This window comes from Hypoxylon trugodes (genome assembly GCF_022578975.1).
Source record: "Hypoxylon trugodes strain CBS 135444 unplaced genomic scaffold F4822scaffold_8, whole genome shotgun sequence".
In the NCBI taxonomy this organism is placed as follows: domain Eukaryota; kingdom Fungi; phylum Ascomycota; class Sordariomycetes; order Xylariales; family Hypoxylaceae; genus Hypoxylon; species Hypoxylon trugodes.
This window is the reverse complement of record NW_026250023.1, coordinates 957747-979091: the sequence shown is the minus strand read 5'-3', so window position 1 is coordinate 979091 and position 21345 is coordinate 957747. Positions and strand designations below refer to the sequence as shown.

The following is a 21345-nucleotide window of genomic DNA, read 5'->3' as shown; positions in this document are numbered from 1 at the left end:
CGACGGGACGATTTGCACGATCGCTTCAACCAACGTTACATGCGAAATATCCTTAACCATTTGTGACTCGACAGAACCCCTATGATACTCGTTCCATTACAAGTACGAATTTACATAATCTTGATATTCGAATGATTACAATTCGCTATCACGTCCAGTTCAATACCGCAGCGCCGTTATTATTATAATAAGCGGTGACCGGCACAACCGAAAGAGCAGAACGTAATTGCTCGAACATGTCAGTCATGTTACAAACACCTTCTAGGGCATCCACGGCCTCGTCTTCTTCCTTCCAACCTATTTCACGCCAAAACACCATGTCTTCCTACGAGGGCTCGCGCTCAGCGCGACAGTCTAAGCGATATTCTATGTCCGCTTTGTACCTGTCCATGTCGGCGAACGAGTCAGACTTGGAGATTGAAGATGATTTGGCAAAAGGTATGAATTTTATCAATATTCGCAACTTTTAGGATACAATGGGGCTAATATTGGTGGTGCACTACAGCGCAGAAGATATTGCGAGAGTTGAAGTCGAAAATCTCCTCTCAATCCAAGAAGAACTTCGTTCTCGAAAAGGATGTTCGATATCTCGATTCTCGAATCGCGTTACTTATTCAGAACCGAATGGCTCTTGAAGAGGTGTGTTCCGTTCTTTCCCTATCGTTAATCCATAGCTAATTTGGGCCATAGCAAAACGAAGTCGCAAGTCATCTTGAAGATGCGACCGAATTACAGGAGGGCGCATTCCCCAACGACGACAAGACACAGAAATATGGAAACTTATTGTTCCTACTACAGTCTGAACCCAGACACATTGCGCACTTGTGTAGATTGGTATCTATGGCCGAGATTGACTCACTTCTACAGACCGTTATGTTCACCATATACGGAAACCAATACGAAAGTCGAGAAGAGCACCTCCTCTTGACTATGTTTCAAGTACGTTATAATCCATTCTAATACGCCGAGGAAGATTGCTAATTGACCCTCCTTTAGTCCGTCTTAACTTATCAGTTCGACACGACCCCCGAGTATTCCTCTCTTCTCAGAGCGAACACGCCGGTATCTCGTATGATGACTACCTACACTAGGCGTGGTCCTGGGCAGAGCTTCTTGCGAACGGTACTGGCTGATAGAATCAACAGCCTCATCGAGTTGACGGATCTTGACCTCGAAATCAACCCCTTGAAGGTTTACGAGCGCATGTGTCAACAGATTGAGGAGGATACTGGTAGCCTCCCGCCTACTCTCCCTCGGGGCATCACTGGCGAGCAGGCCGCCGAGAACCCCCAAGTCCAGGCTATTATAGAGCCTCGTCTGACGATGCTTACCGAGATAGCTAATGGCTTTCTCACGACGATCATTGACGGATTAGAGGAGGCTCCTTACGGTATTCGATGGATCTGCAAGCAGATTCGAAGTCTAACCAAGCGAAAGTACCCGGATGCGAATGACCAAGTTATTTGCACCTTAATCGGCGGCTTTTTCTTCCTGCGTTTCATCAATCCCGCCATTGTTACACCTAAGTCATATATGCTCATCGACGGAGTCCCCTCCGAACGACCAAGGCGAACGCTTACTCTTGTTGCTAAGATGCTACAGAATCTGGCCAATAAGCCATCGTATGCGAAGGAACCATATATGGCTAAGTTGCAACCGTTTATTCAACAGAATAAGGATCGTGTCAACAAATTCATGTTAGATCTCTGCGAAGTTCAAGACTTCTACGAGAGCCTAGAGATGGATAATTACGTAGCTCTTTCCAAGAAAGACCTAGAGCTCTCTATTACGCTTAACGAAATTTACGCCATGCACGCCTTGATCGAAAAGCATAGCGGAGAATTATGCAAGGACGAAAATTCACACTTGTCGCAAATCATTGCGGAACTCGGTCACGCACCAGCCCAGGTACCTCGAAAGGAGAATAGGGCGATTAACCTTCCCCTATTCAGCCGGTGGGAGACTGCTATTGACGACTTAACGGCTGCTTTGGATATCACTCAAGAAGAGGTTTACTTCATGGAAGCCAAATCCATCTTCGTACAGGTCATGCGCTCTATTCCTTCGAACAGCTCGGTCGCCCGCCGGCCGCTACGGCTCGAAAGAATCGCCGACGCGGCTGCTACATCAAGAAATGATGCGGTTATGGTTAGAAAGGGTATCCGCGCCATGGAATTGTTGAGCCAACTCCAAGAGATGAAAGTCATCGACAAGTCAGACTCATTCGGTCTTCTAAGAGATGAAGTCGAACAGGAGTTGCAGCACTTAGGTTCGTTGAAGGACGGCGTTATTGCCGAGACCGCCAAACTCGAAGAAGTGTACAAGACGATTAGAGATCACAACTCGTACCTCGTCGGTCAATTGGAAACGTACAAGAGCTACCTTCACAATGTCCGAAGTCAGTCAGAGGGCACGAGACGAAAGCAGCAGAAGCAACAAGTTCTCGGACCTTACAAATTCACTCATCAGCAACTAGAGAAAGAAGGTGTCATTCAGAAGAGCAATGTTCCCGATAATCGAAGAGCTAATATCTACTTCAATTTCACCAGTCCTTTGCCTGGCACTTTCGTCATTTCACTGCATTACAAAGGTTGGTCTCAATGAGCAAGTTGCATTTTTCACAATACTAATTCGTGTATAGGCCGCAATCGTGGACTTTTGGAACTCGACCTCAAGCTCGACGACCTTTTAGAAATGCAGAAGGATAACCAAGACGATTTGGACCTCGAATACGTACAGTTCAACGTCACGAAGGTATTGGCCTTGTTAAACAAGCGCTTTGCCAGGAAGAAGGGCTGGTGATTAGGGAACACCAGCATCTAATTGAATACGAGGGTCTCCGGCCCAATCCCACTGAGCACTTGCAACACGTTTATTTCTACGACCTGGCGCGGCGTTCACGGCTCATTACGACTTGATACCATTTTCTTTTGCTGTACCAGAGTTGTTGCACTCATTTCAGATGAGATCTGCCGAATACTGTTTTACCCGCGCATCAATACGCCACAAGCAATGACACGAGCCAACCTATTTCCGACGATTAAAATAAGGATGATTTCACCAGGGCCGATATTTAGAGGCGGATAGGTCAGGTTGGCGGTGTGGAATTTGTCCTAGATGGCGAGATGCGCATGATCATAACCAAGGACTAGTCTCCCTGGCGCTTTTATTTGTTGCTGATGTAATGTATTTCACATCCTACGCGACGTGGATTCCTAGTCAATGGAGTTGAAAATAACAGTCGATTGATTTCTCCCAAGGTGTAGGAAGGGGTGTGATGAAGGTGTTGCGGTCCCAGTGCTAGTGCCTAACTGGATACCGCCTATAAAGGGAGAAGATGGCGGAAGGCGTTTATATCCAGGCTGATAAGTGTTCATGGAACAGAATAGGGGTGTGAAATTGGTGGACTCGGTATAAGATCCCCCGTAAGTCCGTTTACACGGCTGATGCTACTTCGGCTGGTCCGGTGGTTTCACGCCGTACGATTTCTGGAGGCATATTTCCTAAGCTTTTTAGGCAAGGATTTTGGGGGATTATGTAGGACTTGTTTGGAGGGATGAAATACATAAATGAATCGAGAGCTTTGACGATAAAATCGACTCGTTACTGAGATGAGTACAGGAATATCCTATCGACAATATCAACTCGAAATTTCACAAATGGACCTTTTAAATGCTTCAAATAACGTGTTACTTTGAGCTTCCTATTCAACTTATAACATCTTCGTCTCTCTAGGGCGACCTTACTGAACAGGAACTATTAACCGATCGACATCTGGTCCCCATCCATCACCAACACCCTCAATAGCAATTTCATTATCGCTTCCAGCCTTAAGATCCGCGTGTAACGTGCTACTCGACACACTGCTACCAGTAGGCAGGAAAGCAATCTTCTGCGCAGCACCACCATTGACACGCACATTTGCATATCGCGCCGAGCTATCACCGTTTACATACCGAATGCGCACTGTGGTCCGCGCAGCCGCATCGCTATGCACACCCCCAAATGTCACGGTTCCTTTGTCTGGCCCGCCTACGTAACCCGCAGCTGTGCTACCCGAGCAGCTCCCACAGCTCACATCCCGCGTCTTGCCGCCGTATGTCGCGGCTTCGCCTTCGTACGCTGTCTCGGCCGGCTTCGCGGTAGAAGCGGAAGATGATGTGCTGGCGAGGTTAGGAACCCAGGATTCGGCGTTCGCCATGGTTACGGTTGTACCGCTGATGGTGAGGGGAAGCCAGACGTAGGTCGACGCCATGAGGTTCTTGCTTACCCACCGATCGCCGAGGTAAATAGCTGCGTTAGAACCGACGGGGAGTACATAATTAGTCTGCGAAGTATACGTCTTACTCCCCGAATCCGCAAACGTTTTCCATGCGCTCCACCCGCTAGTTAGCGATGTAGACGTGCTAAACACATTATCATTCGGATCCCAACCCGTCAATTTCGAGCCAAACATATAGTACCGACCATTCAATTTCAATAGCGCGGGTGCTTCGATACTATCAGGCCAGAGATACGTACTCGAAGCCACGGATAAGTAATCATCGGATAACTTCATAATGCGCAATCCGTTCTGTCGGTCCTCTGATAACAAATACCCCGTCCCATCATCATCCGCGAATAATCCCATATCCCGACTCTGGTGGCTCAAGGGTTGGAACGAGTTTTTATACGTGTATTTCCCACACACGGTATCACCCGTCGCGACGCCGACTTTGGCTTCGCCGTAATTGGAGGAGTCGATGTGCATATACAGAACGTATTTGTTGGTCTTGGCGTTGAAGAGGACTTTAGGACGCTCGACTACTCGGTTGGGGCCGAGATCGCCAGATGATGTACGTGAGAGGAGCGCGCCTTCGTATGTCCATTGCACCAGGTCGGTTGAGGAGTAGCAGTTCACGTTTTGGAAGGCGCTGCCGCCGGTTTTGTCCTCGCCGACTAGGTAGTATGTTGAGTTTACTTTGATTAGGCCCCCGCCGTGGGCTTGGAGGTGCTCATTGTTTGACTGGGATTATGTTAGTCGCGATAATTTTGGTGGCGTTAATATCGGAATAGGGGGAATAGGGGCTTTGATGACTAAGCGGGGTATCGGAGGTCATACCGTCGTCCATGTACCTCCCGGCACAATTTGTAGACTCGCTTCTGCCAGCGATGATAAAGTCGCAAGAAGCGCCAGACGAGGGAAATGCATCTTTTGGATTTTTAAAATACCAAGAAGGTAGTTAAATGCAACCGACCAAAGTATGCATGCGGGATCTACATGCAAATCGATTGAAAGCAGAAGCTCTTCCCATAACGGCGAGCTGTCGTATTGATATATTACAAGCTTATTGATATGATGCAAGGCAGCCAGGGTTGAAAAGCATCCACCCGCTGTGGGGAAACAATATGGATATCCGGATTTCTGGGGTAAGATCTCCCGCGGGATAGATTTAATACGAAGTTCGAGACCCCGGTTGGAGAAGCGCACCAAAGACGACATTGCCCTCTCCACCCGGTGCTCACATGGCTCAGGTAAGTATTCCTCGTTGAGAAATATTGACCGGTGCTACATTAAGGGCCTTCTTATTTTTATTTTAATATGACTTTCGTGTTGGTTGTTGTATACAATATTATGCGCTAGGTAGGAACCCGGTTTTTCGATGTGTTTTCTTTGCCGTGTCGGTTATAGGGGCGGCTAAAGTTAGACCTAGACCTTACCATTTCTTTTCGGTCTCGGCCGGCTCCTCGCCGATTATATGTAAGATCTATTGAATGTTCTGTATAACGGTTGGTGGATAAAAAGATTAGATTGCTAAGAGGTAGCATTATGAGGGGAGTCGAACTCTTAACTTGCTAGGCAATCCGGGGAATATCGCCGCCACCTCCTCCGCCGCCAACTTCTCCGCCAACTTATGTAAATATTTCTATACCAACGCGAATCGAGGCCTACTTTAACTGATACGAGATTATTCAGTATTGAAATTGTACCACTAGGCCCTATGGCTCAGTACAGCAAACAAATACCCCAGAATACTGTATTTGATAGATAGCCTCGGTTTAATATCGTATTTTTACTTTACCTTCGGTCTTAATAGGTACCTTAGCATGAATATGTGTCACGTAGGTTAGCTGTATATATGTCTAAATGATGCCGAACTTTCCACGCAACTCAAGATGACCATTTGACAAGTAGCTGAGTTGGGAAGCCCTATGTGACACCCAAGTATCAATTCGCTATGTCATCTGAACCCAAAGGTGTGTGACCAAAGACAACACAAGCATGACTTGGATGTGTTTGCTTTGTGTGTCTACACAACTAGCTACATAGCCACGTAGGGAAACTACCTCCGTTATAACATGTTGGAAGCTCTCGGGGTAATATTTGAAATGCATTGGACGAGGAACTTTAATATTCCACGAGACGATTAACTTCATGGCCCCTTTTGACGGACTGTTCGGTCTAATTCGCAAACATGGAATCGACGATCTTCATTACCAGCTGCGTAGTCTGTGCGCTGAGCTTACTTTCGGTTGTCTTGCGAGTTTATTCAAGGATCCTGACGAAAGCAGGCTTGGGCTGGGATGATAAACTTGTTCTAGTCGCCGAAGCTATTGGGATCGCGTTATTCGGTCTCTCTGTATATCGTACGTCATTTACTTCCTAGGTGCCTAGGCAGCCTAGCCGCTCGTCCATATATCGGATCTTGCAGGATAACTTACCAATTCACAGTATGGGGTCCGGGACACGGCCGTCTTCCTTCGAAGGCGCCAGTATCCCAATATGACACTCATAGCATTTTATCTGTAAGTTCTTCTGTACCTATGAAGGAGCAATGGTAAGATTGCTACTGACTATTACTACACTAGCTCCTACTCTTCTTCGAGTCCCTCTACCTATTCTCCATGTGTCTTGCGAAGCTCAGCGCCCTCTGCTTGTACGTGAGAATTTTCGTCCAGAGTACCTTCAGACTTGTATGCAAAGTCATCGGAATAATCACAATACTTGTATACGTAGGATTACTCATCCAAACCTTTACCAGCTCACAGATCGCGCTCGCCCTTTGGGATCATCTCGATGAAAAACAGCTGATGAGTAAGCGGAAGTTCGATATCGTCACCGTTGCGTTGAATGTTTTGGGGGACGTTATTATTATTACTCTACCTGTATACCCTGTTTGGAAGTTGCAGACCCGGATCAAAACCAAGATCAGCTTAACAATACTTTTCAGTCTTGCGACGTGGTAAGGTCATGCCCAGAATTGGTACTCACCTTTGTTTATTGACGTAGTTGGATAGTGTTGCGGTCGTTTCGTGTATTCGTCTGGGCTTCATCGCCTATGCGGACTATGATACATACTCGCTCTTCGCTTACAGCAGTCGTGACTTGTATTTTCATGTCCTCGAACCCGAACTAGCGATTTTCTGCCTCAACCTGCCGGCATTGTTTCCGCTATGGCAAAGGTTACACAAGAAACATAGTACTGCCGAAGGACAGCGATACGAAAACTATCATATGAATAACTTAACCCCTTTCGGTGGAAAGACGGATGGTGAGCGTTCCTTGCGCTGGGAGGAAGTTATCGCCGGGGATAGTGCTAGATATAACGTTGATATCGTCGCAAGAACCCCATCATCGGCGTCGGCGTCGCACTTATCGGCAAAACCCGACGCGCATGCACACGGATCCAAACATGCTCTCGCAGGCTTGAATAGAAGAGATGGAAATCCTCAATCTGCTGATATCAAAGTAAAAAAAACTTGGCAGGTTTCCAGGAACACTTAAGTCCTCTCTACCTACTTCATCATCAGAAATGGCCCCTGAGAAGTAACCCCTATATTCTGCTTACATAATCAAGAGTCGCCTAGTTTTCACCACGACTTTATTATCCAAGGAAATAAGATTCCGAGAAGGATTCAATAGATATTCTTCATTTATGAGGATGAGCTCTAGGGATATAAAATGTCATAACACCAAAGGCATAAATGAATAGTCGGCTCTCTAAAACGTAAGGGCGAGGAGCTTTGAGCCCTCTAAGAGAAGTGGGAAATTATTAATAATTATAAAGAAAAAAGGGAGCTAATTATTGAGCGGAAAATGACGACTTTCTCAAGGTTAGCTGCTCCGTATTCTATGCGGATTTCTCCCTTAGCTTCGGCTTTCCTGTGTGGAGCCTGCCGGTAAATACTCTAGTGTGCTGGATCTACTTAGGCAGGGAGTACCAAAATTCTGCATAATCAACAAGTATTAGGATTGAACAACTGTATATTTTGGAGTTTTAATGTTCAAAAGTTGACTTGCATGCGATATTGGTGACGCGCGAGGAGCATATTGTGCTTACGAAGGCGACGATCTTCTGAAGAAAACATACGATATTCTGAATGTTGGCAGAAAGCTCGACACTGAATTAGGCATGGTACGAATACTTGGCTCATCATAACATCGTGGTATGTTATATACTAATTTAACCCCTGCTGGATATCCGTGCCCGTGCAAACCGTTTGTAAGTGAGCTCATCAGCTCGTAGGCATATGCAATCTGCTAATACAAGGGTTCTCCACTTAAGCCTATGATGCGAAGGCAAGTTAGACGGATATGATCTTGGCAATAGAGATGCTTCGGGTTGGGTGGAGTTGAAGGTTTTCGTCGGGACTAACCGAGTCGACAGGGTTGTCTGTGGATGAAGAACGCGGTCCAGTTCCATGGTACGACCACAAACGGTACTGATACAGTCTCGTCTCCTCATAGGGATTGTATGAACTTTTGCAACAGCGGATTTACGTACAATCGCCGACTATTGCAGATCTCTGGAGCTTACTGTCAGAATTGGCTAAAATAGAAATGGTTCTCGATCCAACGATATCTAAATCTACTCCTCGTTAACACGCTAGGGATAAAGAAATTAGTCGATCAATACGCCGTTTGCGCTCCGCATGATTTCTATGAGACTACTCTATCGGCCCTCCGAAACACATATACGGCTGTCATACAATCTTTGAGCATCACGTGGAAGTTATATTCTGCCCCTGATGCAGGGGTTATCCCGATATAGTCTCATCTTAGTGGCGGACTAACATGGAATGAAACTTGATTCCTTTCGGGGACTGTGCGCGACTAGTTCGTGATTATATATCTAGAAGTGTAGCATCGTCTTAGCCGCTAACCTGGGTACGGACTCTCCTCCTCGTACCTTTATCAGTGTAACCAATAAGAATAATGGAAGCTTTCGTCCAAAAGTTCCACGAACCGTCGATTCTTAAGCTCTTAAGGAACGCTAAGATACGTTCGGTTAAACCGAGTCATGCTGTACCCACCCAGTCAGCAGAGGGGTCTGGAGAACGAACTACCATGTCATAAGTTATAGTGACGGAGCGGCGCTCGCAAGTAAAGCTGAAATTTCGGGGTTCAAGTACCTAGGCAATGATGGTCTTTCCTAAATCCTAGTAAGCTTATAATCGACCGGGTACGCGGAATTGCCTACCGTTTATCTCCTCATCATGCCGCATCATATCTCCCCACCGATGCGGCACTCTTAGCATCTGGTTACTTTCTCCATCCTCCCGGAAGACAGTGTAATACCAATACCTATAACCTCTTATTTGCTGAATACACCACCGAATTAATAGGCTTCATGTTCGAGTGAAGGTTGAGCGACGGCTTAGCAACCCAAACCTTACAAAACGATCAGGACGTCGAAAAGAATTACAATGCGCAGGGCCGCATCATCAGCGACGACAAGTAGCAGCTGGCGGACTAGAGATGATACCTTACCTATAGGCAGTAGGACGATGTCCGCCAGTAGCTGGACTACGACAACCCCGCCTGACACCGCAAATGGCGAAGGACTCTTCTTTTCCTCCCTTAATCCGCTTGCGCCCATCACGGTCGTAATGCTACATGTACTATTGAGTTCACATCTCGAATGGTCCCATTGCTGGCCTCAGCTCTCCGAATATCATCTTCTCATACCCGACTTACCACAACACTCTCGCTCACGGCATGTTGGGCCTTTCTCTTTCGCACTAGCTGCGGATCTTATTGCGAATATGATTCGGGAGCACGCCCATGACGCGCGCGCACATATCGTGGGGTTATCGACTGGGGGTTTCGTCGCGATGGAACTAATAAAAAGGCACCCGGACGTCGTATTGTCCGCTTTCGTTTCGAATGCCGTCCCAGTCAACGAGTTATGGAGAAGCATCAATGCGCGGCCAACGATGGCTTACGTAGGGTTATCGGTGCTCTTATATAGTCCGAAAAGCCTGTTATTCAAGGCGACGGGCTGGGCGCCGGAATTTCAAAACGACGAACTCCTTAAAGAAATAAGGAAAAATAATACGTCAAGGTTATACGAAGCGGGATCGCGCGAGACTGGGAACTGGAGTCCGGAGGATATGGCGGAGGTCGGGAAGAAAGATAAACGGGTCGTGTTGGTTGCTGGGGGCAAACAGGATAACGTCGAGGGCGCACGGGAAATGGGTCATCTACTCAAGTCATTGGGCTTAACCGACGGCAAAGAGTCCCGCGCATTTTTGGTGAAGGACGCTATTCATGCGTGGAATTTACAATATCCATCACTTTTTGCTAGAGGGGTGCGGGCGTGGATCGAAAGGACACCATTACCGCAAGCGTACGAGCCACTGGAGATGATTCCAACGAACGACGCCGAACTTCAGAAAGGTACTTGATGGAAAACGATCTAGCAAACCGGTATACTCGGACTATACGTATTAAGCGATGAGTCGTATATCAACCCTGAAAACCTGACCTCATTAGATGCCACCCACTCCGCCATGAAGCGAATCGAGCGTACCGATATCATCGTCCGTCTGTGTAGCAGATGAATATTAGAAATATTTTATTATAAAGATACCCGCAATTGAACATTATTTCCATTTCCCGTGGCGAATCGTTTTCCGGAGTAGTACTGATTAGAAAATGATTTACGGAATAGGGGAGCCATCAATCACCAATCGTAGGGGGCAGTACAGTCTCTTGACCAACCAGCATAAAACCATCTATAATTACTTTGAAACATGATTCAAAATCATTTTCTAGATACAATAAACATTTTGAAATAAGGACACAAGTTGGTGATTAGTGAATACGTCATATAACGGTTCTAGATCTGATGTCACTCGAGTTCGAGGACAAAGACATAGAGACGGTTCAGATAACCACATCAAGGTACCACGCACAAAAGCCTATCCAGGTATTTAAAAGTCGCGGAGCTCGAGTCCTTGAGCTTAATAGGCTGAGCTTCTACCTACACTTTTCCCGCGGATTTAAGATTCATCAAACTACTACGAGACGACGACATGGTCAGTAAATATACACCAAGAGAAGCGGGTGAGTCTACTGCTCCACGAAAGCAGGCACGGTTGAGTTCTTCTGGAACACCAAATGACGGCGGTGGATGTCCATTGGTTATGTTCGGGAAGGTAGGTCATGTATATATAGAGAATATTCCAATACCCTCCAATTTCCCAATTAACTAACAATTTCCCAACACAGGCCCCAGGCAAGCGTTGCCCAACGTGTCAAAGTAGGGGTCGCGAAGTATGGGTGTTTTCTGGGCGTGATTGTCCGTACTGCGAAACTTACGTCGATTAAATAATCATCCGGAGTTATAGGGAAAGGGGTATAATCGTCAATTACGCTATGTACTCCTATCGTCCTGCCTAAGAAATTCACCACGCAGATCCTCACATTTTCGCATGGGTACTACGAGCCTTGCATCGACTGAGGGGGTTATGGGGGGGTGGCCATGACTGCTCCGGTTGGAGGCCGCCGGTACCTAGATAGTCAATAAATGAACAATTCTTTTCGCAAATGAATTCTTTATAGGACATACTAGCCACGCCGTGAATCTATGAGATGACGACGATGAATTCAGAGGAGGGTTCGAGTGTGGGTAGGCGTGAAGTCATTCAATCTCATGGTATATCGGGGTCCGTTTTGATCGTCTGTACAGTAGGGATGCACCCCCTGGCTGCCTTACCTACTAACACCAATCTGAGCAGTGGAATGCAAAATTCAATGAGTAAGGGTATATACTGTATACTACTCTATACTAGACTAGCACTACGGATATTGATACGGGGTATGGTTCAGTTTTAGAGAATTGTGATAACAGCCATACAGAAACCAACCAGAATGGTTTCAATCCAACATTTCAAAAATGCAAATTTTTCGGTGGAAGGCTTAAGGGGCCTTATCTAGTCCCTGAGCATGTCGGATCTTCTCTTGCTCCGCTTGCGCTGCCTCGACAGCAGCGAAGTCCGCGTCCGTGTTCTGGCTACCCTTGAACAAACTGTCCGGAAGAGCGTTAAGGGCCTCTTCCTCGCGATCGAGCTCGGAAAACATCCACCAGAAGCCGATTCCACCAAGGGCAGAGACGATGGCGATGGTCACATATAGCCATACTAGGAGGGGGTCAGTTGCAAGGGGTACGAAGGCCTGGCCAATAGCAGCGGAGAAAGCCTGCGCGAACCAGAAGACACCTGTGATAAATCCTCGCATGTTCTTCGGCGCTTTCGTGAATGCGTATTCGAGACCAGTGATTGATGCACCGATTTCGGCGAAGGCGACGAGGACATATGCGGGTGTTTGGATCCAGACGCTCAGCGGCGCCTTGTAATCAGTTTCAGCCGCATTGTCTGGAAGATTGCGAACATCTTTGCAGTTTTCGATATATCCATACCCGGAAAGAGATCTGCAGGGTGATTGCACTACGATTGAAGTTAGAAATGTTTATTTGGTTTTCAATGGCGATTTGGTTGAACTTACTGTAGATGTAATGTTGGATGATGGCAGCAACCACCATTGACAAGGTTGCAAGGATGAAGGCACCAGTGATCTTTTTGATGGGAGTGAGGTTGATACCCCGGCGTCTGAGAGCGGGGTACATCAATTTGTCGGCAATTGGAATGAAAATTAGCAATGAGATAGGGTCGAGGTTGTTGACAACGTCGTTCGGTACACCCTTTAATACCATAGACGAAGCTTGGGAGGTGAGATTGCTGCTAATTTGGTTGTAGGATAGCCAGTAGAGGGGATACCACACGAAAACGCTGCAGGCCTTGAATCCACGGCGTACTTCGTCAACCCAGTGATCGTCAAAAGTCATCCATGCGGGGCGCTCAGCCTCGGGGATATTGCTTGGCTTTACCCTCTCGAAGAATCCTGGCGCTCGCATATTCTTGATGGTAGTGATCGGATTTAGAGACCAACGGCCCTTCATCGAAAGGAAGACCAATCCTACAGCTTTGCCGAGGACGGAACCTGTTGGCGGGCGGCGCACGTATTTGTTCTTAAATGAGAGTAGTACTATGGGGCAGAGCATGAATAAACCGGTAGGCAAGGTGTAGGAGAGCCAGAAGCCGACATATTTCTCGGCGTAAACCATTGCAATCGATCCGACAAGGGAACCAACGTTGATGAAGAAATAGTATCGCATGTAAATGACGGAGATAGTGAGGATTGGGTCGACCACGACGCGTTCGCCACTCTTCAAGACCTTAATAATGGCTCTTGGTTGCGTGCTTTCGTATTGTTCGGCGATCATAGGCGAGATGTTGGCCTTGAATAATCCCACACCAATACCGAAGAAAATGAGACCGACTGCGAAACAACCAAGAGCGCCTTTCGGGTTGGAAATGACCGGCGGTAGGGCTGAAACAATGAGAATGATATGGCCGAATAGAGCTACTCCGACGGCCACATGAATTGTCTTATATTTTCCCCAATATGTGTCGGCCACCCATCCACCTACAATGAAACAAAAGAGAGAATTGTTTAATATCAATCGGATTAAATGCTACGGAGGATATAAGGCTGCTTACCGAATAGAGGCAATAGGTAAGACCAGAAGCTGTTGAACAGAACTAAACCGGTTGAAGCTTGTTGACCTTGACCGAGAGCACCGGCTTGCAGGTCTGTGCCACCGGCACCAGTGGTGGAACCGGGAGGAAGAGGCTGCGAAATGAAGTTGACGACTGCACAGAATCAATTAGACTTAGCAAATAATTGGGCGAGCATACTGAACATACAGACGGCAGTTGTTCCATAGTAAGCGAATCGCTCACAGAGCTCGATGAAAGCAATTGTGTCTGCGACGATATAAGTCAGTAATTGCTTCTTCAAAACATGTCTTATGCATCTCAATTCAATTTCAATTGAGCTGCACCCGGTTTATGAGAAACAAATTCCTCAGTGAAACTCACAAATAATCCAATTAATTGGACCCTTAACGCGACGTAAAGACTCAAGCTCTTCTTTAGTGGGATATACTTCGCCGTTAGGACCCCGGATGTGCTCTCCAGTGTCTGATCCAGACCCGGACCCAATGACGGCAACATCCGACTCCTGCGGGATCTTCTCTTCAACGTTCGGAATCTTTTCTTCGACGTGCGGGATCTTGTCTTCAGCATTCGGGATTTTCTCTTCGGTAGTAGGAGGGGTATCGTGAACGGCCTCCACACCGTCGCGATTCGCGTCGGCCGACATGGTGAATATATTACTTTGTGACTCTCTTATTGGAGTATTTATGCGCACATGTGGATGCGATACTATAGCGATCAATTAATTGTTATGTTCGCAAAGCTATTGACATTGACAATGAATGGTCCGGCCCTGACCCGCGATGCCGAATGTTAAAAAGAGTGAAATCAGCACAAAGGATATTTGGCTTGCCGATGACGATTGAACGAGAGGGAACTGATGTAACGCGAAAAAGTCGGGGAGATGCTGTATTGATAAGGACCAGAATTAATCCCGTCCCAGAAATCTACCTACAGCACCTCCCCCCAGCTACATACCTCGTTACTGTTACCTTTTGCCCCTCGGCTTCCTATCAGTAACATTGCGCCCGCCTGTTATGTACTGGGCTTTTACTGGGCATTACGCCACTAAGATGCTTTTGGTATTAAGATCAAGACCCTGTCATTCGTCGCCCAATCCCCCAGCTCTCTGTAAAATATGTGGAATACAGGCAGATACCACCCCAGATCCTGCCCATCCTAAAATCTGACGATCCTACCCCAATTTGTGACTCGCTTGGGCGGACTGAGAGCCTGCCAAGCCAAGGTAATCTAGTCACGCCACTGCATTGCTTTCGAAAAAGAGGCCAACGATTGGTTCTTTTGATATTATCGTGCTGACACGATTGAGGAGTAAGTTGTAAATCGCGTATCGAGAAGGGAAGCTGATAGCTTTATAAGGTAAGCGTCTTGACTTGGCAATGGAAATCCAGACTTGCCCATCAAGCATCCCGATCGTTACGAACGAGTCGGAATCCGATAGACAGAAACTGCGACCATTCTCGAAAAACATGAATGATATCCAACTGCCTCGTCTAACATCGGAGTTAAGTCACATCACATAATATTGTTCGGAATCAAAATTACCAACGCCACAAAAGGTAAGCGGGTGCGAGGTCCCTCGGCGTTGAAAGAGGTTAAGTGCAGAATAACGTCAAGACCCTTGTCGATGACTTGCTGCATTCGCCCGTAGGTGAATTGTTAGGACATCTAACCTCATTCCAGAAGCCTTCCAAGCCCGGTCGCGTGCGATGGCACTGCACCATAGGTCCCCCAACATGACATCCAATCAAATGCCTATCGCAACCATAACAACGCTCAGCTCACATGGGTTGGGTTCTTTTCGGCCCGTCCTGGTTACTTTTCACGAGCTCTGCGGTTCTTCCGATAAGCTCCCGTCCCGTTAGGACCCATTGGTGGCGGTACGGCGCGTGTAATCCGTCTGTTTCTTTGCGTCGCTAGGCACCGACAAAATGACTTATAATGTTTCACAATACGATATACGTATCGCGCCATATGAAGGTTACCTGCTACACAGAATTCTCATACTCGGTATAAAGAATCAACGAGAAGACTTTATTTCAAAAACCCCCGAATGAGAGAGAATTGGGTAGTCAGCCAACAAACGCTCGTGTTTTAATTCTCTTCAATTCCGCCCCTGCGCTTGGCGTAAGATCTAACAGCGGACTTGCAGCCGATCTGGGAATCTAGAATCCGAGCAATTGGGGGTATCGGGAAATTCACCTGGGAATTTGTATTTCGAAAACTGTAATAGGCAAGTGTTCCTATTGATCTCGTGCATTTTGTAATCTTCATCAACTTGCCTAGGTATGTCAGCTTGGGAGGCGATCGGTATCCTCCGAGTTTGATTTTTCGCATCACGCTTCATCCCTAGGAAGATGACTACCTAGATACGAATATTTATGTTCTCTTCTGTTGCGCAGCTTATGGTGACGCGACAGCGCAACGTGATATGAGGATGATTTTTAGTCAAACTGAACATTTATTTACTATGGGTCTTTTAAAGACGATCCCCCGCTAGATTTTATTTTCCGCCTACGCCGTCCAATGCTTTAGCGGTCCTAAACCGAAAGTAACCGCTTGGTTAGGTACATGCTACCGATAATTTCCAGCAATGTGCTTACGATTAAACCTCGCGGGTTCGGCCGTTTTTAGTTCGATTCCCAGCCTGTAGCCTTACGCTAAACACGTCTCTACAGAGCTACCTAGGGATGAACAACGCCACTTATCCCCTTATCACACAGCAATACTCATTAATTTTGACGTTAAGGATACACCTAAGAAAATGTCCCACTTATACCGTGGATCCCAACCAACCCGCTCATAAGTCTCGATTGGTCTAGTGGTCAGGATACTCGCTTGTCACGCGAGTGGCCGGGGTTCGATTCCCCGATCGAGAGCTACTGTTTTATTTTTGTTTTATTTTTGTTTTCTATCTTGATTATTCTTGAAATTGATAATTCTTTGAACTGATGTTGCCTAATTTTTTTTTTCGTACCAGGAAGATGAGAGCATACTTATAATGGGGGTTGCTCTGTTGCATCGATGTCGCCTTTAGCATCATAGGTTTTTATCTCGGGTTTCCATCGACCTTTTTCCGGTCATCGTTAACGAGATTCCGCAGATTCCCTAGGAACGGCCGAGAACTTCCATTTCACCATCAGTAAAGTTGAGATATCCTTGTAACTGAGGTAAATGCCGGGCCAAATAGCCTTTCCACGTCCAGACAATTTCCGGCCGGTACGGAGCATCAAAATGCGTGAAACTAATACGTTCTGGCGGCGATCCTAGGAGGAGTTGCCACGTCGTATCATTAAGTGTCGTTGATGCGATATATAGCGAAGCCCTGCTTTTAAGGAAGTTCTCGTCGCCCGATGGTTTTAACCGTAAGAGAATAGTCTTCCGCGATGGACAACACAAACGAAACAGCCTGTCGTAGTTTGAGGTGTCCATAACGGTAAAATATGCGGCTTTTCCATTATTATCATACCTTAAGTGACAGGGAGGGAAATAATCCGAAAGGTAATAGCCTACGCTGGCAAGCTGACCTATATATATCCTCGCCTGGAAGGGGAACTCGGACGATCCGAACTTCTGAGACGAAGCAAGATATAGAGGGATTGTTGGGATGGTGGGTAATTTTATCGTACTGACTTCGAAGGGCATTATACCTCGAGCTCTTGTTGCAAGAATAGCACTGCCCTCGCGTGATTCCAACTCCAACGGTAAGGCCGAATCTGGACCCGAGATCCCACAGTCAAGAAATGCGAGGCCATATTTTTTACCATTGGCTACAAACTGCCACATCCGCAATTCGATATAGATGCCAAGATTCGTTAGAAGATAATGATTTCCTTTCGCGTAAGTTGAAATTCTGGGATTCCATGAGCGAAATGCGGATGGGGACGTCGAGAGACAACCTTGAGAATCAGGCTCCGAGCCGGAGCATGGGACGCCTGTGACACCCCATAATAGGATAGTATGGTCGTATGTGGTCCTGATTATTTCTTCTTGGAGTCGGATGAAAGCCCGATTGCCTTCGCCATATAAAAGAGGCATATTAACCCCAAGCAACCCGAGTAAACAGTACGCCATATCTTCTTTCCTCGAGGTTCGACGGTTAGATGCCCATGAAATACGTTGTGCGATTGGCGTACTCCGAAGGTTTGCAACTTTGTACGGAAACACGAGAATTTCTTCGGGGATACTAGTAATAGCGCTGATACTCGCGGAAAGGCTGTGCTTGTATCCAATGAACTCCCAATTCCTGTCGTAGAAGCACAAATTCCAGGGTGCTAAAAGCTCCTGTAACGTCCACCCTCTCGTAAACCAACGAGTTATTGTCCAGTCCGGGCCTGGTTTATGCTCATCATCCGGCTTCCACGTCACATCCGATAGGTAAACGAAGCACTCGCGAGACGCCTGATACCATAGAAACATGGAATTAATTGCTGTTCAGCTTAGCATGAAGTGTCTTAGAGTCATTATATATAAAAGAAATGAAGCGTACCCTCGGATAGCTCGGCGCTGCTGCTTTTATCAATACAACACGTGTCTATCCACACCCATTTGTATCCTCTCCCTCTGGCCCTAGCGCAGAAGCCTTGAATCTTTTTGAACCCTCGCTTGCCCTTACGGCGATGTACGTCGTGGAAATCCTGGTACGAAACCTCTTTACCATCCCAGGTATGAGATAGGATGGCATATGGCGGAATATCTTCATCAAAGAACTCCTCCATCACCATAGTTTCGCAATTAAGGAGCCTCATGGTGGTCTTGTGGTGGGTGTGAAACTGTGATGAAAGGCCTAAAGAGGAAAGTAACGGAAAATAGAGGGCTTCGTATGCAAAGAGCCAGTTATAAGTAATAACAATCGTTACCACTTACGCCGTGGTACTAGGTAGCAAGGCTGTGTACACTGCCACATTGTGAGCTTCAAATAAATCCCGAGGCGCATTGTATAGCCACCACCATTTAAATTGCTTACGTTGAAGCGTCGACAAGAGATGTACAAATCAATTCGATGTATATACCCTGTGCGCGAAGGGTAGATAATTGGTACAATATCCCTCTTCAGGAGTGTTACGGCCTGAATAGCATTGCACGATTTCATTATTTATTACCGCTTGTCAAATGGAAAAGTACCGCACCGGAGGGGTGATATGTAAATAATGGTTACCGCCGGCGGTCGCCATTGGGGGGCTTAGGTGCGGGGAAAAGTAAGAAGAGGGATTGAAATAAATTGAAAATAAAAACCTCTCGGACTCTATTAGAAAAGATGAAATAATATGACAATAGCTTCCTTTTTAAGATGGTGATGATAACTCATCCGGTAATAGTAATTTCATAATCGGCTTTTCTCAGGTCGCCACATCGCGTTAAGTAAACGAGTAGCATTGACTCTTTCCGGGCGCGCTTCTTCTAGAGATGTAATACCAAGGAGGCTCATACCTGAAGCCAATTCCTCGGAGAGAACTAAGCAAGATAAATGTTAGCAAAAGGGCATTCGAATCATGGAAAAGGGCCGTAAGGAGAGTCATACTATCAATACATCTCTCTACCCCCTTCGATCCATATACGCCGAGCGCATAAAAGAATGGTCGCCCCACGCCTACAGCTGTAGCGCCCAGACATATCGCCTTTAGAACATCGGCACCATCGCGTAGCCCGCCGTCCACAAAAATGTCAAGCTGGCCCAAAACCTCCGGCGCATACTCGCGGATCTCAAGTAACGTTGATAGCGCATCGGGAGCCGTGTGCGCCTGTCGGCCTCCATGGTTACTAAGCAAAATACCCTGACACCCATACTTCACCGCCAGCCGTGCGTCTTCAGCGCATTGCACGCCCTTCAAAACCACCGGTCCGTCCCACTCCTCCTTAATCCATTCAAGATCAGCCCACGAGAGGCCAGGTCGAAAGACCGAGGGCGTAACATGGCTCCGTCGCCCGAACCCAGCTTGTTCAGCAGCTTGCTCTAGACCTATTTCCAGCGCCTCCGAGACTTGAATCCTCCGGTCCGACGTCCGCTTACCAAGGATAGGCGTGTCGACCGTAACCCACAAGCTCTTATATCCAGCTTCCTTAGCACGTCTAATGCGTTTCCTAGTCACGGCCTGATCCGCGTACACATAAAGCTGGAAATGGAGCTGCGACCCAATGACCCCACTACTCGACAACTTCTCCTGCTCGTCCCTCAGCGCGGACATAATCCCCTCCATAGGCCGCGACGATTCGGTACTAATCAATCCATGTATACCCCTTCGCGCAAGCCCCCTAACCAATTCATCCTCACCATCTGGATGGCACCGCCCGAGCTGTCCCATAGGACACACGAAAAACGGAAACGGCGTGTCATGTCCGAAGATCCGACTCCGGGGTGACACGTGCTCGACCCCGCGGAGCACGCGCGGGCGGAAGGTTATGGATTCCCATGATGATAGGTTGCCCTGCATTGATAGGCCGGAGTTGGCGTTGCTGGAGACGTAGGAGAATACATTGGCGGAGAATATGCCCTTGGCTGCGGTCTCGAAGTCGGATACTCGTACGCAGTGCGCGATGTGCGGGGCGCTTTGTTTGGTGGGGATTGGGGAGGGTGGAGATGAAGATGGGGAGGAGGTTGGTGTTGGTATTGGGGGAGCAGCGGTGGCTGATTCGCTAGTCAGCGTGGCCAGTGCTGCGGGGTCCATCTCCCCGAGATAGCTGCCCTTTGGTAGGTTTTCTAGCACGTCGGGGGAATGTACTGTGCGGAATTGAGGCGTTGCGTCCTGTTTTTCTTATTATTCATATAGAACAGCATATCGTAACTTAGAGATTGGGGTATCTTCGACAATAATCTTCGAATTGATGAATCATACGTACTTTTCCGCTTTGTTTGATTAATATAGCTGCACCACCCGGATGTTGGTCCAAATATGAAGTCACGTCGTATACCTTACGGTTTATCACAATCCAACAAGAGGATGTTGTGTTATGCTTCGCAACCTCAACGGCGTTAAGTAGCATTGCTGGTAGGTGACTTTACATCAGAAATTAAGCAGGCTTATGATTATTGCTCGTATAAGCCCTTCAGTTCACATGATGGCGGGACGGGCCATTAATATATCAAGAACCGAAGGCTCTTGAAGATAAACGGACTTAGACCGGGCGCGGACCCTGAATTCGGCATCGCTCGGCTCCATGAATTTATCTGCAAGAAAGGAGCGGTATAGGGGTGAAATATCAATGCCGTCGTATTTCCCATCCGACCCCGCAATATCACCCCTGAACCGCACTATTTCGCTTCGATTAGTATCCCGGTCCAGGGACTATTACAGCATTAGTTTACGTGAAGCCTCATTGGTGGGATGGGAACTGATTGGAGCCGATGTAGACCATGTAAGCTGTGTCCCTAATATGGCTGGGATAGAATTGTGATATCTTCTTTCGCGGCTCGCGTCTTTCGGGTAGTGCACCTAAGGAAGAGTGTAAAAGGCAACCCAAAAACCACCGAACAAAGAATTCATGATGGCTATTGTGGCTTTCTTA

At 47.1% G+C, this 21345-nt stretch overlaps 7 protein-coding genes and 1 non-coding gene across 8 annotated transcripts; 4 read left to right on the top strand and 4 right to left on the bottom strand.

The window, feature by feature from the left end:
• Window positions 1-245: 245 nt before the first annotated feature.
• On the top strand, window positions 246-2802 carry F4822DRAFT_438200 (GTPase; the record flags this gene model as incomplete). The annotated part of the gene is made up of 5 exons (XM_051462487.1): window positions 246-438; window positions 506-639; window positions 691-939; window positions 997-2590; window positions 2642-2802. The coding sequence occupies 5 exons, from the start codon at window positions 246-248 to the stop codon at window positions 2800-2802; spliced, it is 2331 nt and encodes a 776-aa protein (XP_051311194.1).
• A 940-nt stretch (window positions 2803-3742) lies between these two features.
• F4822DRAFT_432270 (carbohydrate-binding module family 35 protein) lies at window positions 3743-5191 on the bottom strand (the record flags this gene model as incomplete). The annotated part of the gene is made up of 2 exons (XM_051461623.1): window positions 3743-5005; window positions 5102-5191. 2 exons carry the CDS (start codon window positions 5189-5191, stop codon window positions 3743-3745), a joined length of 1353 nt encoding a protein of 450 aa, XP_051311193.1.
• A 1264-nt stretch (window positions 5192-6455) lies between these two features.
• Window positions 6456-7765, top strand: F4822DRAFT_432269 (uncharacterized protein; the record flags this gene model as incomplete). The annotated part of the gene is made up of 4 exons (XM_051461622.1): window positions 6456-6627; window positions 6713-6786; window positions 6850-7223; window positions 7279-7765. The coding sequence occupies 4 exons, from the start codon at window positions 6456-6458 to the stop codon at window positions 7763-7765; spliced, it is 1107 nt and encodes a 368-aa protein (XP_051311192.1).
• A 1413-nt stretch (window positions 7766-9178) lies between these two features.
• On the top strand, window positions 9179-10932 carry F4822DRAFT_412996 (alpha/beta-hydrolase). Its single transcript, XM_051459005.1, has one exon. The coding sequence runs from the start codon at window positions 9688-9690 to the stop codon at window positions 10666-10668; it is 981 nt and encodes a 326-aa protein (XP_051311191.1). The 5' UTR covers window positions 9179-9687; the 3' UTR covers window positions 10669-10932.
• A 1035-nt stretch (window positions 10933-11967) lies between these two features.
• F4822DRAFT_343629 (PTR2-domain-containing protein) lies at window positions 11968-14700 on the bottom strand. Its single transcript, XM_051455845.1, has 5 exons — window positions 14206-14700; window positions 14032-14091; window positions 13825-13977; window positions 12770-13750; window positions 11968-12711 (listed from the first exon to the last, which is right to left on the bottom strand). Exons 1-5 carry the CDS (start codon window positions 14486-14488, stop codon window positions 12185-12187), a joined length of 2004 nt encoding a protein of 667 aa, XP_051311190.1. The 5' UTR covers window positions 14489-14700; the 3' UTR covers window positions 11968-12184.
• A 1949-nt stretch (window positions 14701-16649) lies between these two features.
• F4822DRAFT_t112 lies at window positions 16650-16721 on the top strand. Its single transcript has one exon. It is a non-coding gene; the product is annotated as a tRNA-Asp (tRNA).
• Window position 16722: 1 nt separating this feature from the next.
• On the bottom strand, window positions 16723-18739 carry F4822DRAFT_412992 (HET-domain-containing protein). The gene is made up of 2 exons (XM_051459004.1): window positions 18332-18739; window positions 16723-18272 (listed from the first exon to the last, which is right to left on the bottom strand). Exons 1-2 carry the CDS (start codon window positions 18588-18590, stop codon window positions 16951-16953), a joined length of 1581 nt encoding a protein of 526 aa, XP_051311189.1. The 5' UTR covers window positions 18591-18739; the 3' UTR covers window positions 16723-16950.
• Window positions 18740-18912: 173 nt separating this feature from the next.
• F4822DRAFT_343803 (uncharacterized protein) lies at window positions 18913-21204 on the bottom strand. Its single transcript, XM_051455846.1, has 3 exons — window positions 20680-21204; window positions 19364-20585; window positions 18913-19296 (listed from the first exon to the last, which is right to left on the bottom strand). Exons 1-3 carry the CDS (start codon window positions 20821-20823, stop codon window positions 19166-19168), a joined length of 1497 nt encoding a protein of 498 aa, XP_051311188.1. The 5' UTR covers window positions 20824-21204; the 3' UTR covers window positions 18913-19165.
• Between the last annotated feature and the right edge of the window lie 141 nt (window positions 21205-21345).

Bases quoted from the DNA above. Each gene is read 5' to 3' on its own strand.
- F4822DRAFT_412992 (XM_051459004.1), bottom strand. From the start codon at position 18,590: ATGAGGCTCCTTAATTGCGAAACTATGGTGATGGAGGAGTTCTTTGAT. The intron at 18,273-18,331 runs GTACGCTTCATT...TAAGCTGAACAG, and splicing joins CAGCGCCGAGCTATCCGAGG to CAATTAATTCCATGTTTCTA.
- F4822DRAFT_343629 (XM_051455845.1), bottom strand. From the start codon at position 14,488: ATGTCGGCCGACGCGAATCGCGACGGTGTGGAGGCCGTTCACGATACC. The intron at 13,978-14,031 runs GTATGTTCAGTA...GATTCTGTGCAG, and splicing joins CTATGGAACAACTGCCGTCT to TCGTCAACTTCATTTCGCAG. The intron at 12,712-12,769 runs GTAAGTTCAACC...CTTCAATCGTAG, and splicing joins CATCCAACATTACATCTACA to TGCAATCACCCTGCAGATCT.
- F4822DRAFT_343803 (XM_051455846.1), bottom strand. From the start codon at position 20,823: ATGCTACTTAACGCCGTTGAGGTTGCGAAGCATAACACAACATCCTCT. The intron at 20,586-20,679 runs GTACGTATGATT...TAAGAAAAACAG, and splicing joins TAATCAAACAAAGCGGAAAA to GACGCAACGCCTCAATTCCG. The intron at 19,297-19,363 runs GTATGACTCTCC...TATCTTGCTTAG, and splicing joins GGTAGAGAGATGTATTGATA to TTCTCTCCGAGGAATTGGCT.
- F4822DRAFT_412996 (XM_051459005.1), top strand. From the start codon at position 9,688: ATGCGCAGGGCCGCATCATCAGCGACGACAAGTAGCAGCTGGCGGACT.